The following is an 11632-nucleotide window of genomic DNA, read 5'->3' on the forward strand; positions in this document are numbered from 1 at the left end:
CCACCATCAAGGGTGTCACCCCACTAATTCAAAAATCCAGTGATTGAAATTATTTTGACACTTAACGTCTCAAACATATATCAATAAAATAATTTGTATTTGGAAGATTTGGATACATGACAGCTCAGAGAGAGCTCACAAGTACACCTTTCCCGGTTATTAAGTAATATTGTAATTCTTTACAGATCCATAAACTAATAGAAACTCATATCTAGACTTATGATATGAACCAATTTAATTTAATAACAAATCAAAAACGTTTTTTACTGATTGTTATATCAAAATATTCATCGGTGTCTATAACTGCATATCTAATTATGCTCTCTATTATTGTTGATTGATGGAAATCCAAATGAATGGTTCTGAAACTGCATTATCTCTGAGACACATGGGTGTATAGAGATGTAGAGGAAGAGATTTCTCATCTCCTCCTCTCTCTGTGACATTAATGTGACCCAGCCCACACTTCCCCCTACAATATGCATTTATAATCGCCAATATCCAGATTACAATCGACCCCATTTTAAATTTGAATGTGATCTGGATCTCAATCCAAATGTGAAACATCATGAGTTGCCCATGCCTAAATATTCTCATTGTGATACACTTATTATTTTTTGCTGAAAATCTTGTGAAAACGTTAAACCCTGTTTCACAACACTGAAGACAGTGAAGTAGTAAATCAGACTCCTTGATGTGCCTGTAAAAAAATAATGACCTTTTCTCCCAAGATCCCAAAATACGAAACACTTCAAAAACAAAACGTTTCAAACTATTCTAGATCTAATGAGGTCAAACATTTGTACATTTTTTTCATTGCCGCAGTACCTGAACTCCTTGAGCGTGTCCACCGTGGGTCCTCATTTGCAGTGACCTCATTTGTCCGCTACGGGGAGCCCTTCCGCCTGTCCTCTGGTTGCTCTCTAAGCCCCGCCCCTGGCCCCTCCCTCCTTCGGTGCTCCTGCTGGTGATCCGGGCTGGGTGAAGACGCCCTTAGCAACAACACAGCTTCGACGAATAAGATACTCCTACCGCTGACGAGACGGACTGAACGCAGCTCGCCGCGTTATTACACTGTGTCCGGGTGAAGCTCTGCCGCGAAGACGATGTGCCTCTCTTCCCGCGGTTAACATGGGGCTTGACTACAGCTAGCGAGCTAGTCTGTGTTGGCTAGCCTTCCCGAAGACGAAAGAAGGAAGCCTCAAGCTGTCCCGAAGGAAGACAAAATCCTGGGGGGGTTCACCGAGTGTTGGAATCGCTCTTTACTCCCGACGAAGTCAGCTAACCAGGACTAAGCACGGGAATGGTGCTCTGGGTCGACTCACTGCATCGACAGAAAGAGGCGAGGGGCGCACGGCTCAGACCACCAAGCTGTATTATTTGGACTCTAAACTATTTTTAACAGAGGGAGCGGCTTTCGGGCGGACGAGTGTTTTTGCGGCCGTAAGAGCTAGCTGGCTAGCTTAGTTAGGGGAACGACCCCCAACGCCTGCTCAGGTTCTTCAAACCGCAGCCAAGGCTAATGATAGCCAGGGCGAGCAGCACCCTGAATATACGACACTGTGGTTTTAATTAAATAAGGATAAACTACAGTCAACGCAAAGGAGGAGTGTAGAGATTTACCAGCAGGAAATAACTCGAGTTAGAACCACATCTAAAGGAGTCCACTTTTTTTTTTCTTTTTTCTTTTTTTTAGCAAACACTACCGATCGTGGCAAAGTTATAAATGGTGTTAGCTGGCTTGAAGTTTTCTTTTTCACTTTTTTGTTAGAGGATTTTATTTCACGTCGGATGCTGGCGTCACATTTTAATTGCAATCATGATGATTATAAGCAGGAAACCAGAGGGCCCAATAGTGACAGGTAACCACAATAAGTTATCACCCATTTGTTTCTTTCATGTTTCCCTTTTTTTTTTTTTGGTTAAATGCAGCTTTGTCTTAAAATAGAGATAATATCTCTACTACCATTTTTATTTTATATTTTTATTTAGAGCGTTAGTTACATCTGTGAGCCACTCAAGACATTTGTCAAATGGTTTGACTGATGTCTTCCTTGGGTCTCGGCTTCATGTCGGTGTGTGGGTAGAAGACAGGTAGATGTCATGTCAGGGTGTGTGGATTCTCCTCTATCTGTCTATCCTTAAGACTGGTTGTGAACACGTTTTCTTTTGTTTTGCTGCTGCACATTAATCACTAGGGCTCTGCCTGACTGTAATAATGAACGACGGTCCAGGACGCCGTGTTCTTTTAGGGTATGGATTGTCTTTGATTTGACGAGACGTTACATTAGTGGAAACTACTTTTCCCTAATAACTGTTTTTTACCATGACTGCCTTCGTTGTTGTGAATTCATTGGCACGTCGCCCATCTTTGTGTTTCAAAAGTTCCTCTCTGAAGTCTCTCAGCCTGTATTGGATGTGTTTTCTGTAAGGAGGATACCAGGAAGAGGAAGACAAAGAGCAGTGACTTTACCCCACCAGCACCTTCTATGACACATGATCTGTGAGCTTGAGCCATGTTGTCTGTCATTTGCTGACGAGAACTGAATACTGAGGATGTTTTTTGTCTTGCGTAGAATTTTTGGCTCTTGTTAGTTTGCACCACAAGGTACAAAAAGTCCCTGAGACACCTCTGAGTGATTAGGAATGTGCACTGGATCAATGTACGTCTGTGCTCGCTAATATTGTGTACGGAGCGCTAATGCTTCTGTTTGCTGTGCTGTGCAGGTCAAATGAATCTGTATCCAGGCAGCATGGCTAATCTGTCCCAGAGCTGCTGATCAGCTGGGGGACGTGGGCTTTGACGCACCTGCACACGGTCATATGCCCCCCAGGGAAAGAACACCAACAAGACACAATTTCAGGCTTTTGTTGATGATCTAACACTTCACTGTATCTCTATCAGGGGCTAATGCTAACCAGCCTCATTTCAAGCTTCTATTGAAGTAGCAACTTTAGGGCAAGCTGAATTACCGTTGAGACCAACAGCTGGGTGATGGAGTTGGTCATTCGAGTACCTCATTAGCTTCCTCCTACAATCCTAAATGCTCCCCTCATTGGCCTACTGTCTGTATCATCTCGCATTATGTGTTTGGCTTGATGCCCGAGAAGTGAGCTCCCAAACACAGCACTATTGAATGACACGCACCCTTCCAAGTGAGCACTATTTCTGAGCACACCTGGCGTGTGCACTGCATGACTCGGCCTGAATGGACAGATGGGCAGATGGAAAGATGCTGTCGTCACGGAGGCATCTGTTACCCCTATTAGGCCAATAATACCGCTTGCAGCGCTAGCTATCTGGGACCCTAAGCCCTATCTAAGCTGAACAGTTTGGAGCTCTGGCATGGGACAGTGTATCGGACACGGTGGTTCCAATAGTTGTAATAAGGACCTGATTGCAGGAAATGTAGTTTGGGGTGTCATGGCAGACAATGGCCCTTCCCACTGATTGATGGACACTGGTGTTATAAAGCTCCCTGCCTGCAATAATTCAGGTTGCACTCTTCATTTCAAGTCAGCCATTGGAGCTGGTAGATTGATGAAGTAATCAATAAGACTTCAGCTGGTTTGCATAGAACCAGGATGTTGAGTCCCCGTGTAGATTAGATTGTATTCTGTAGCTTCCACCTCTTCGCATTGTCGACATAATTTTTCCAGGTGTTTGCTTCAGTTTAAATGATTCCACATCATCTGACTGATATATTTTATTTGTCTTTGTCTCCTGCAGCGCGGCATGGTGATGGTCTTTATGACTCCTACATGAGAACAGATCATATCCTCAAAGACGACGCTGACACCAACAGTCCATCCGGACTGCCCCCCATGCCCAAACACACTGTGAGTATAAACACAAGCAAATATGCACAAAGCCAGAAAATCCATACTTCCTGTCCTCCGTGTCCAGACATCCTGTTCCTCAGAGACACCCCCCCCCCTCAGCACTTGTCCCATTCATCCCATTAATAGTCCTCCCTTTTTCGTACAGGCTTGTTCCTAAGGTTGGGTAGCGCATTCTGGTTATATCCAATCTTAATAATTCAGTCCAAGTTTTATTGCATTCAGTGGGAGTAACACGTGATCATGTGACTAATATTGATTGACCGCCTGAGGGAATGAGTGTACGCTGCAGTGGGCAGTTCTCGTGACTGTGTCAGTGGAGCTTAGAGATCGAGCCATTTTCTGTCCCTAAATATACATATAAATACAGAAATCCCACTCATTACCAGCTATCTGAAGTTTTTTGCTTGATCTTTGCATTTGCATATGTTTCACAAATCTAAAGATCCAAATTTTCTGTTTATAGTGTGATGTTCTGGATACTCAAAAGTCTTACAAATGATTTGGCAATGATTTGACTGAAGCCCTAAATATATCTCTAAGGATCAACATATTACCACTTTATAAATGTGGGCTGGAGCCTCAGTGACGTACTTTTCTGACATGACTGTCCCTCTTGAAAGCCCTTTGGGCAGAAAATGCACATGCACAAACAAAAGGTCAGCACCAGCAGGAAAAAAAGGCTAGTTTTGATTGATTGTAAAGATTTATTGGGCTTGAAAATGTGACCCACAAACAGACTGACCAGTCAGTTTTCTCCCCCACCAACCCTTTCCACTGTCTGCTCTGCTATCAGTGGGTTTGCACAGTGGTTAGGCCCAGTTTTCTATCCTAGCCTTATCTCTTTTCCTTTTGTATGTAGTGTCACACTTGCATAGGTAGTGTCTTCTGTTGTTTATCCACAACAGAAACTCATCCCAGTTCAGCTGGGCCTTTTCCATGTGATCTGTTGAGGCAATAAACAGAATTCGTCCCTGTTCGTATGACTAAAATGGGGAAAATCAGTTGGTCGTAATAAAACACTTGGTGGATCTGCTTAATGCCACTGCAGTCATTAATTAAATTAAGACTGTGACCCAGCAGATATCTCTATGTGACTATAATTTGCCAATGAGTTGAGCCGTGAAACTCACCAGTGTGAGTCTGAAGGGGGAAATAATACTAAGGTGTTTGTCTGACAGCGAAGAGATTAGCTCCTCTCCGTCTGTTGTGCGTGCAGATCAGCACACAGCAGTCTCTCCATCCACGCTACAACCTGGTGGAGAAGAAGAATATCTGGCTTTGGTTCTCGTTTCCACTGATGGTCACAATGTTTATGATTGACCTCCATTGCTGTGTTAATGTATATCTGTAAGTGGGTGAAGGGGTTCAATCAATGCATTCACTGTGTTTGCAGTACAACTTTAGGACAACAGCTGCGTACAAGCCCAGGTCAGCAGTAAGACTGTTGTAATCAGTTGAGTCTATACATTTACATGTATGGGAACCCATCCAGCATTCCACTTCTATTTTAGTACTCAATCCAAAGGCTCCACGCCAAGTTCTCCTTCAGGAACATGTAAACACGTACTTGTAATGTGTATTTCCTTGTTGCATTGTCTTTGTCAGCTGGCATTGTTTTAAAGCAGCTCAGCTGTGTATTTACAAGATGAAGGCAGAGGCGTCACGGGGAAACATAGCGACCTGATGGGACAAAAGGAATACAGGTCAAAAATGTCCCCTCATGTAGAAATCCCACAGCCTTTAAAACAATGAACCAGACACACGCAGCAGGTCTGCTCCTCTCCTGTGTCTGTATATAGAAGGCTGTGCTGAGTTTATGTCAGCGTTTCTTATTAGGAGCCACGCTGCTTCTTCAGTTTAAGATCATAATCTAAATTTAATGACTGTAATTTCCCTTGGCATCCATAATCTTGGGGAGTTTTTTTTTTCTTTGGACGAGAGAGAAGAGAGGAAGACTGAGGAAGAATGAATTCCTGCTGGGGTTGTGGAAACCAAGCAGTTTGTCAGGCGCGAGAGCACGGCTTTGCTGAAACCGTCTAGGTTTTTGGAGTTTCAAGGAGAATATGAGCAAAAGGGATCGCAAAGCATGCAGTAATTTTTGAGTCTAGGTAAACAGCAGATAATAAAGAATCAAAAACAACTGAAGTACAGATTTCATTAACAATCATTTTTTAAATTCCTGTATTAGCATTGAAAGTGTGTTGAAGCTGAACAGAATGGCTGTTGTCCGACTCAGACAGGGATTTGGGTTATTTTGCGTTAGTTATGAGGTGAGCCTGTTACTTTTGGTCAAATTTTCTACCAGACCTGCCAGACTGGTTCCAGATCTGGTTGTCCTGGTTCATCAGCTGCTCTTCATCGTGACACCTAAGTTTGCTGTTAACGTCGGTCTGCATCAAACAAATCTTAGGCTACACCCAGTGACTGTGCACTTAGTGATGTAACTCATAATTTCATCTGCAAACTCTTAGTGCACTCTTCTGATGTGAGTGTGTGGTTAATAATGCGTAAATTTATTTTTCCAAAGGGAGTTGCTATCTGTTGGAGCATTTCTGTTGGCTTTTTTTTCCAAAATAATCTTGAAAGATTTATTAACTTTATTGTTATGCATGAAATAAAAACACAATGCAGGCCAAAAATCATTTTGTGCATGGCTGTGAGCAGTTGCTTCTTTGTCGAGGTCTGCCCGGTTCCACGCAGCTCCTGCTGTGTGCTCTGTCAGTCATCTATGAACAGACCAAAGACGAGAGGCCATCCCATCTCAGAACTAAATTCATAAGTCACAGTAAATTGCATGGAGGAGCAATATGTACGCTGCATGACTGAATGTTTACCAAAGGGTTCTCTAATAGCTTTAGCGTCAGTAATTGTCTTTTTGTGTCTCTTATTAGGTTGTCAGTAACAAGACAGTAATGAGGGATCAGGTGACTGTCCGCGGTGGCCAGCTGAAGGTCAAATACCTGTATGAAGACTCCACCAATAACCGAAAGGTCAATGCTATAACGACAGCATCCACTCAGAACAGTGGGACCACTGGTCAAACACCCACTAAACCTGCCCCAGTGTCTGGCCTGTCCAAGGAGCGCAGTGTAGACAGGTGAGAATGATGCACCTATGAAGAGTCAAACTAAGACATCCATCACAATAAGTGGAGCCATCCACTAACAGCTGTTAATCAAAAGTCACGAACCATGTTTGCGTTCCACAGTACCGAATCCAGTAAGGGCTCCATCGATTCCTCCGGCCCACAGGGAGTCGGAACTGGTGGGAATAGCGGGAAACTGTGTGGCCCTCTCACCCCCGACCAGGCGCTGAGATTGTACCAATCACAGATGACCCCCCTGGAGCAGACGGAGATCCACTCCTACCCAGACATCTACTTTGTGGGACCCAATGCTAGGAAGAGGCCTTCTGTAGCTGGAGGCAACAACAACTGTGGCTACGACGATGAGCAGGGTGGATATATTCACGTCCCCCATGACCACCTGGCTTACCGTTACGAGTTCCTCAAGGTCAGAAACATGCTATTGAGTGTGTACCACAATCCCAGTGTAGTGTCAATCAATTAGCTTTGGCAGCCAGCGATTTGTAGCGATTGATCTCCTTCGGCGGACTTTCTCCGTTGTATTTCTGTTCTTGATCTAAGATTTTCCCCTCAGAGCAGCGCCGTGTTCACTTGCGAGTTGTTTGTATCACAAGCTACCGCAACTTTTCTGTCTTCCTCTGATCCTCTGTTCCGTATCTGGATCAGTCATCATTACGTTAAATTCCATGATTAGGAGCCTGATTTTCACTGATAAGCTTCGCCAGACTGTCCCCCAGCCCTCCCAGTCGAAAAACATAATTGAAGTCTATAGTTGTCATTGGCAGCCAATAAGTTAATAACCCTGTTTCTATATGATTTGTAGCTTAACCAGCCTTTATTTCTCTTTCTCGTCATCAGATTATTGGCAAAGGTAGCTTTGGCCAAGTGGCTAAGGTGTACGACCACAAGCTGCAGCAGCACCTGGCTCTGAAAATGGTGCGCAACGAGAAGCGCTTCCATCGGCAGGCGCAGGAGGAGATCCGCATCCTGGAGCACCTGCGCAAGCAGGATCGTAACGGCACCATGAATGTTGTACACATGCTTGAAAACTTCACTTTTCGCAACCACATCTGCATGACCTTCGAGCTGCTGAGCATGAACTTATACGAGCTCATCAAACGCAACAAGTTCCAAGGCTTCAGCCTCCCGCTGGTCAGAAAGTTTGCACACTCCATCCTTCAGTGCCTGGAGGCCCTGAGCAGGCATAGGATCATTCACTGTGACCTCAAGCCAGAGAACATCTTGCTCAAACAGCAGGGACGCAGCGGTATTAAGGTAGGATCCCAAATTCTATCACTATTGGCCTGTGAAATTCTCTACATCTGAAGTTGACTCATGGATTGTTGCCTCCTGTTCCCACCAGGTGATTGACTTTGGCTCCAGCTGTTTTGAGCACCAGCGGGTGTACACCTACATCCAGTCTCGTTTCTATCGAGCTCCAGAGGTGATCTTGGGTTCTCGTTACGGTCTTGCCATCGACATGTGGAGCTTCGGCTGTATACTAGCAGAGCTGCTGACCGGCTACCCCCTGTTCCCCGGTGAGGATGAGGGGGACCAGTTGGCCTGTGTCATGGAGCTGCTGGGTATGCCTCCACAGAAGGTCCTGGAACAGGCCAAGAGGGCAAAGAACTTTATTAACTCCAAGGGTCACCCTCGATACTGTGGAGCCAACATCCTGCCTACAGGGGCCACTGTCTTGACAGGGTCTCGTTCTCGTCGCGGTAAGATGAGGGGGCCCCCCGGCAGCAAAGAGTGGACCGCTGCGCTCAAAGGCTGTGAGGACCCCACCTTTACTGACTTCATAAAGAAGTGTTTGGACTGGGATCCCTCGTCTCGTCTCACCCCTGGGCAGGCCCTCAGACACCCCTGGCTGTATCGGCGCCTGCCCAAGCCCCTCCCTGGGACCGATAAGAGCCCAGGGACCACGGTGAAACGGCTCTCTGAGCACCACAGCACCTCCTTCCCCTCTATCCTTGCTAAAGGCGGGAGCGGTTTAGGCACCAGCAACAAACTGAGAAGTAACATGATGGGAGATTCTGGGGAGGCCATACCTCTTCGCACGGTTCTCCCCAAGCTGGTCTCTTAGAGAGAGAGAGAGCCCTGGTATCTCCTCTCTCTTTCCATTTCTTCCTCCTCTGAACTCCTCAGGAGGAGTCCGGCTACAGGAGGGAGCGGAGCCTAGGATTTAACTCATTTGGTTGTTCTTTTACTTGTTTTTTACTTAGAGGTGTCGACACCCCAGTTCTTGGTTTTTAATATTAGCTGAACAGAGAGAGAGAATAAAAGAAACACTTTTATACAGAGAATATCCTTCAGTGGCTGTAAAGTTTCTACCTACAGCCATTGATTTCAGTTTGATTTAAAAAGAAATGCTTTTTAAAAACCTCCTTGTGTGAGTGACAGCTTAACAAGTTGGCAAATGTTTTTAGATCTGTGTGTGAGTTGTCACATGAGTGTTTTGTTTTTAGGAAAACACTCAAGCACACCTGCACTGTCACTAGCCTCACCTCACACACTTTCTTAACACCACGCTTTCATGTGATATGAATGAAACTTGAAAAGGGCTACAGAGATCACTTTTACCAGATTAGAAGTATAATACAAAAGATTTGTTTAGCCAAAGTTATTTTATAGGAAAAGGAATCAAGTGTTTGGGCCCTGAACACATACAGTAGTTTTTCCTACACATCAAACACAAAGGCCTTTTTACAGGTTGTGAGGTATTGGCTTTACATAGAGATTAATTAGAAGAAGAAACTTTTTTTTAGCAATAAGTCTTCAATTTTCTGTCTTTTCTGATGGTGCCCTTTTTTCTACCTTTGCCGATTCCTGGTGCTTGCATGTCAGCTCAATATGTGACGTTAGTATGTGTGTGTGTGCTTTAGCTTCATGGCGCTACTGTGGAAGACATTAAGAGGGCATAGGACAACCTATTTACAGCCCCCTTTCTATCCTCCTCCAACTCCCCCCATTGAAGTGAAGAGTGGGGGTGTTGGGTGGACAGTAGCTCCACTGAAACTGTCACAAAGGTGTCACTGTCACACTTATATTTCACAAACGGGCTTGTTCGAGGCCGGCTCATTAAAGAACTTGGATTGAGAGAGCGTAGAGCCGAAAGTGGTTGCACAGACACACCTGAGGGGTGAAAAGTTGGCTTTGGAAACAAAAGGATTGTATTGTTTGTCACATGTCCACACCCCTAATTAGCTCCTGTCATCGTTGGCAGTGATAGAAGAATAATGCGAGGTGAAAAAGATGAAGTAAAATGAGCAGCGGTAGGTTTAATGTAAGCCAAGGTTTTATTTTGTTTCAGGGGGAGTGTAGGAGAGTCAGGATGGGCCAATGACAAAGTTGGATTTTCATGGTACTGGAGACGGAAGTGTTTCTCAGGGAGTCATACCTTAATCTTATATTATCTGTTCCACTTGGAGTCCTGAGGACAGGTGTAAGCATGCAGTTCCACTGGGAGTGAGCGAGAGAATGCATATACAAGGGCCTGCATGCTCCACAACGTGACCTAGATTTTCTCTCCTCCCCCTCCATCACAGTCTGTTGTTCTCCTCATTCTATTTCATGTAGGGCAGGGAATGTCAACTCACACACATTGCAAATTATGGTGCTGTCCAAAACACACACACACACACACACACAAAAACATGTCAGGTGCATGTTGTATGGACCACACCTCAGAGTTCTTTTCTCATCCCTTTTTCCGAATTGAAAATGTCAGGGATTTCAAACTACTCTGTCTCAATTGTTTTTTTTTTAAATAGAAGTGGTTTCTATTGCGATTCAGTCCACAATATGAGAGGACGTTAAATACGAACATGGAAAAGGAAGGAGTTGTATACTGTCATGTTGTTCTAGTTGTGTGCGTTAGTAGGAGGGTTTTTTGGTGTTCCAGCATGAAATCACAACCTGTTACCAGACTGAGTGACTATGAGAAGAGAAACTGTACAATAACCAAATTAAGTTGTGATAGTTTTTTTTTTTTTAAAGAAAATAAAAGGTTATTAACTGATATGTGCTACTGTGGGGTGATTTCCGAACACGCACACATACATACACACACACACACACACACACACACACACACACACACACACACACACACACACACATTTTTCGGTAACACTGATGCCAACACTCCTTATCAGAGAGCCACATGAGTTCAAACAAGGGAAGATATTTTAAAAAATGAAGCTGTTTTTCTAGTTCTAGATTTAATTAAGACAGAAGTTTCAGGTGATCGTTCATTGCTTAAATAACTAGAACCTCCTGTTGTCAGCGTCTTGTTTTTGATATTTGACACCTGGGGCGTGTGTTAAGACATCCTCAAGTGTCTCCTGTTTCACATGTGTGATGAATCACTATATAAAATGAGTTGGATTTCAGTCTGTGATTGGGCTGCACAGTCAGTCAGCGCTGGTGGATGAGTCAATGGAGGGTGGTGACTCCCTGAAGCCACTTTGTTATCATGCAAAAGACGTCATGAAGAAAGAATGAATGTAGTGTTCAGTATATGTGAAGATTCCCAGACATCCACGTTGAGACATATGCAGTGCATACAACAGTGAAATACAATAGTGGTGGAAAATTATTTAGTAAAAGAAGAAATGCCCCCCATAACAATATAAAGGAGGATAGATATTTATCATTACGTCATTAAAGTACGTATACTGAAATATTCATTTTGTATGTCTC

General features: G+C 44.2%; 1 protein-coding gene across 1 annotated transcript; it reads left to right on the top strand.

Annotated features, from left to right (window-relative positions):
* The first annotated feature begins 969 nt into the window (after window positions 1–969).
* On the top strand, window positions 970–10949 carry dyrk3 (dual specificity tyrosine phosphorylation regulated kinase 3). Its single transcript, XM_068316400.1, has 6 exons — window positions 970–1862; window positions 3731–3840; window positions 6735–6940; window positions 7052–7355; window positions 7787–8203; window positions 8292–10949. The coding sequence occupies exons 1-6, from the start codon at window positions 1820–1822 to the stop codon at window positions 9012–9014; spliced, it is 1803 nt and encodes a 600-aa protein (XP_068172501.1). The 5' UTR covers window positions 970–1819; the 3' UTR covers window positions 9015–10949.
* Window positions 10950–11632: the final 683 nt, after the last annotated feature.

The sequence above is a fragment of the Antennarius striatus genome, chromosome 5 (genome assembly GCF_040054535.1).
Source record: "Antennarius striatus isolate MH-2024 chromosome 5, ASM4005453v1, whole genome shotgun sequence".
NCBI lineage: Eukaryota > Metazoa > Chordata > Actinopteri > Lophiiformes > Antennariidae > Antennarius > Antennarius striatus.

Bases quoted from the DNA above. Each gene is read 5' to 3' on its own strand.
- dyrk3 (XM_068316400.1), top strand. From the start codon at position 1,820: ATGATGATTATAAGCAGGAAACCAGAGGGCCCAATAGTGACAG. The intron at 3,841-6,734 runs GTGAGTATAAAC...GTCTCTTATTAG, and splicing joins CCCCCATGCCCAAACACACT to GTTGTCAGTAACAAGACAGT. The intron at 7,356-7,786 runs GTCAGAAACATG...TCTCGTCATCAG, and splicing joins ACCGTTACGAGTTCCTCAAG to ATTATTGGCAAAGGTAGCTT.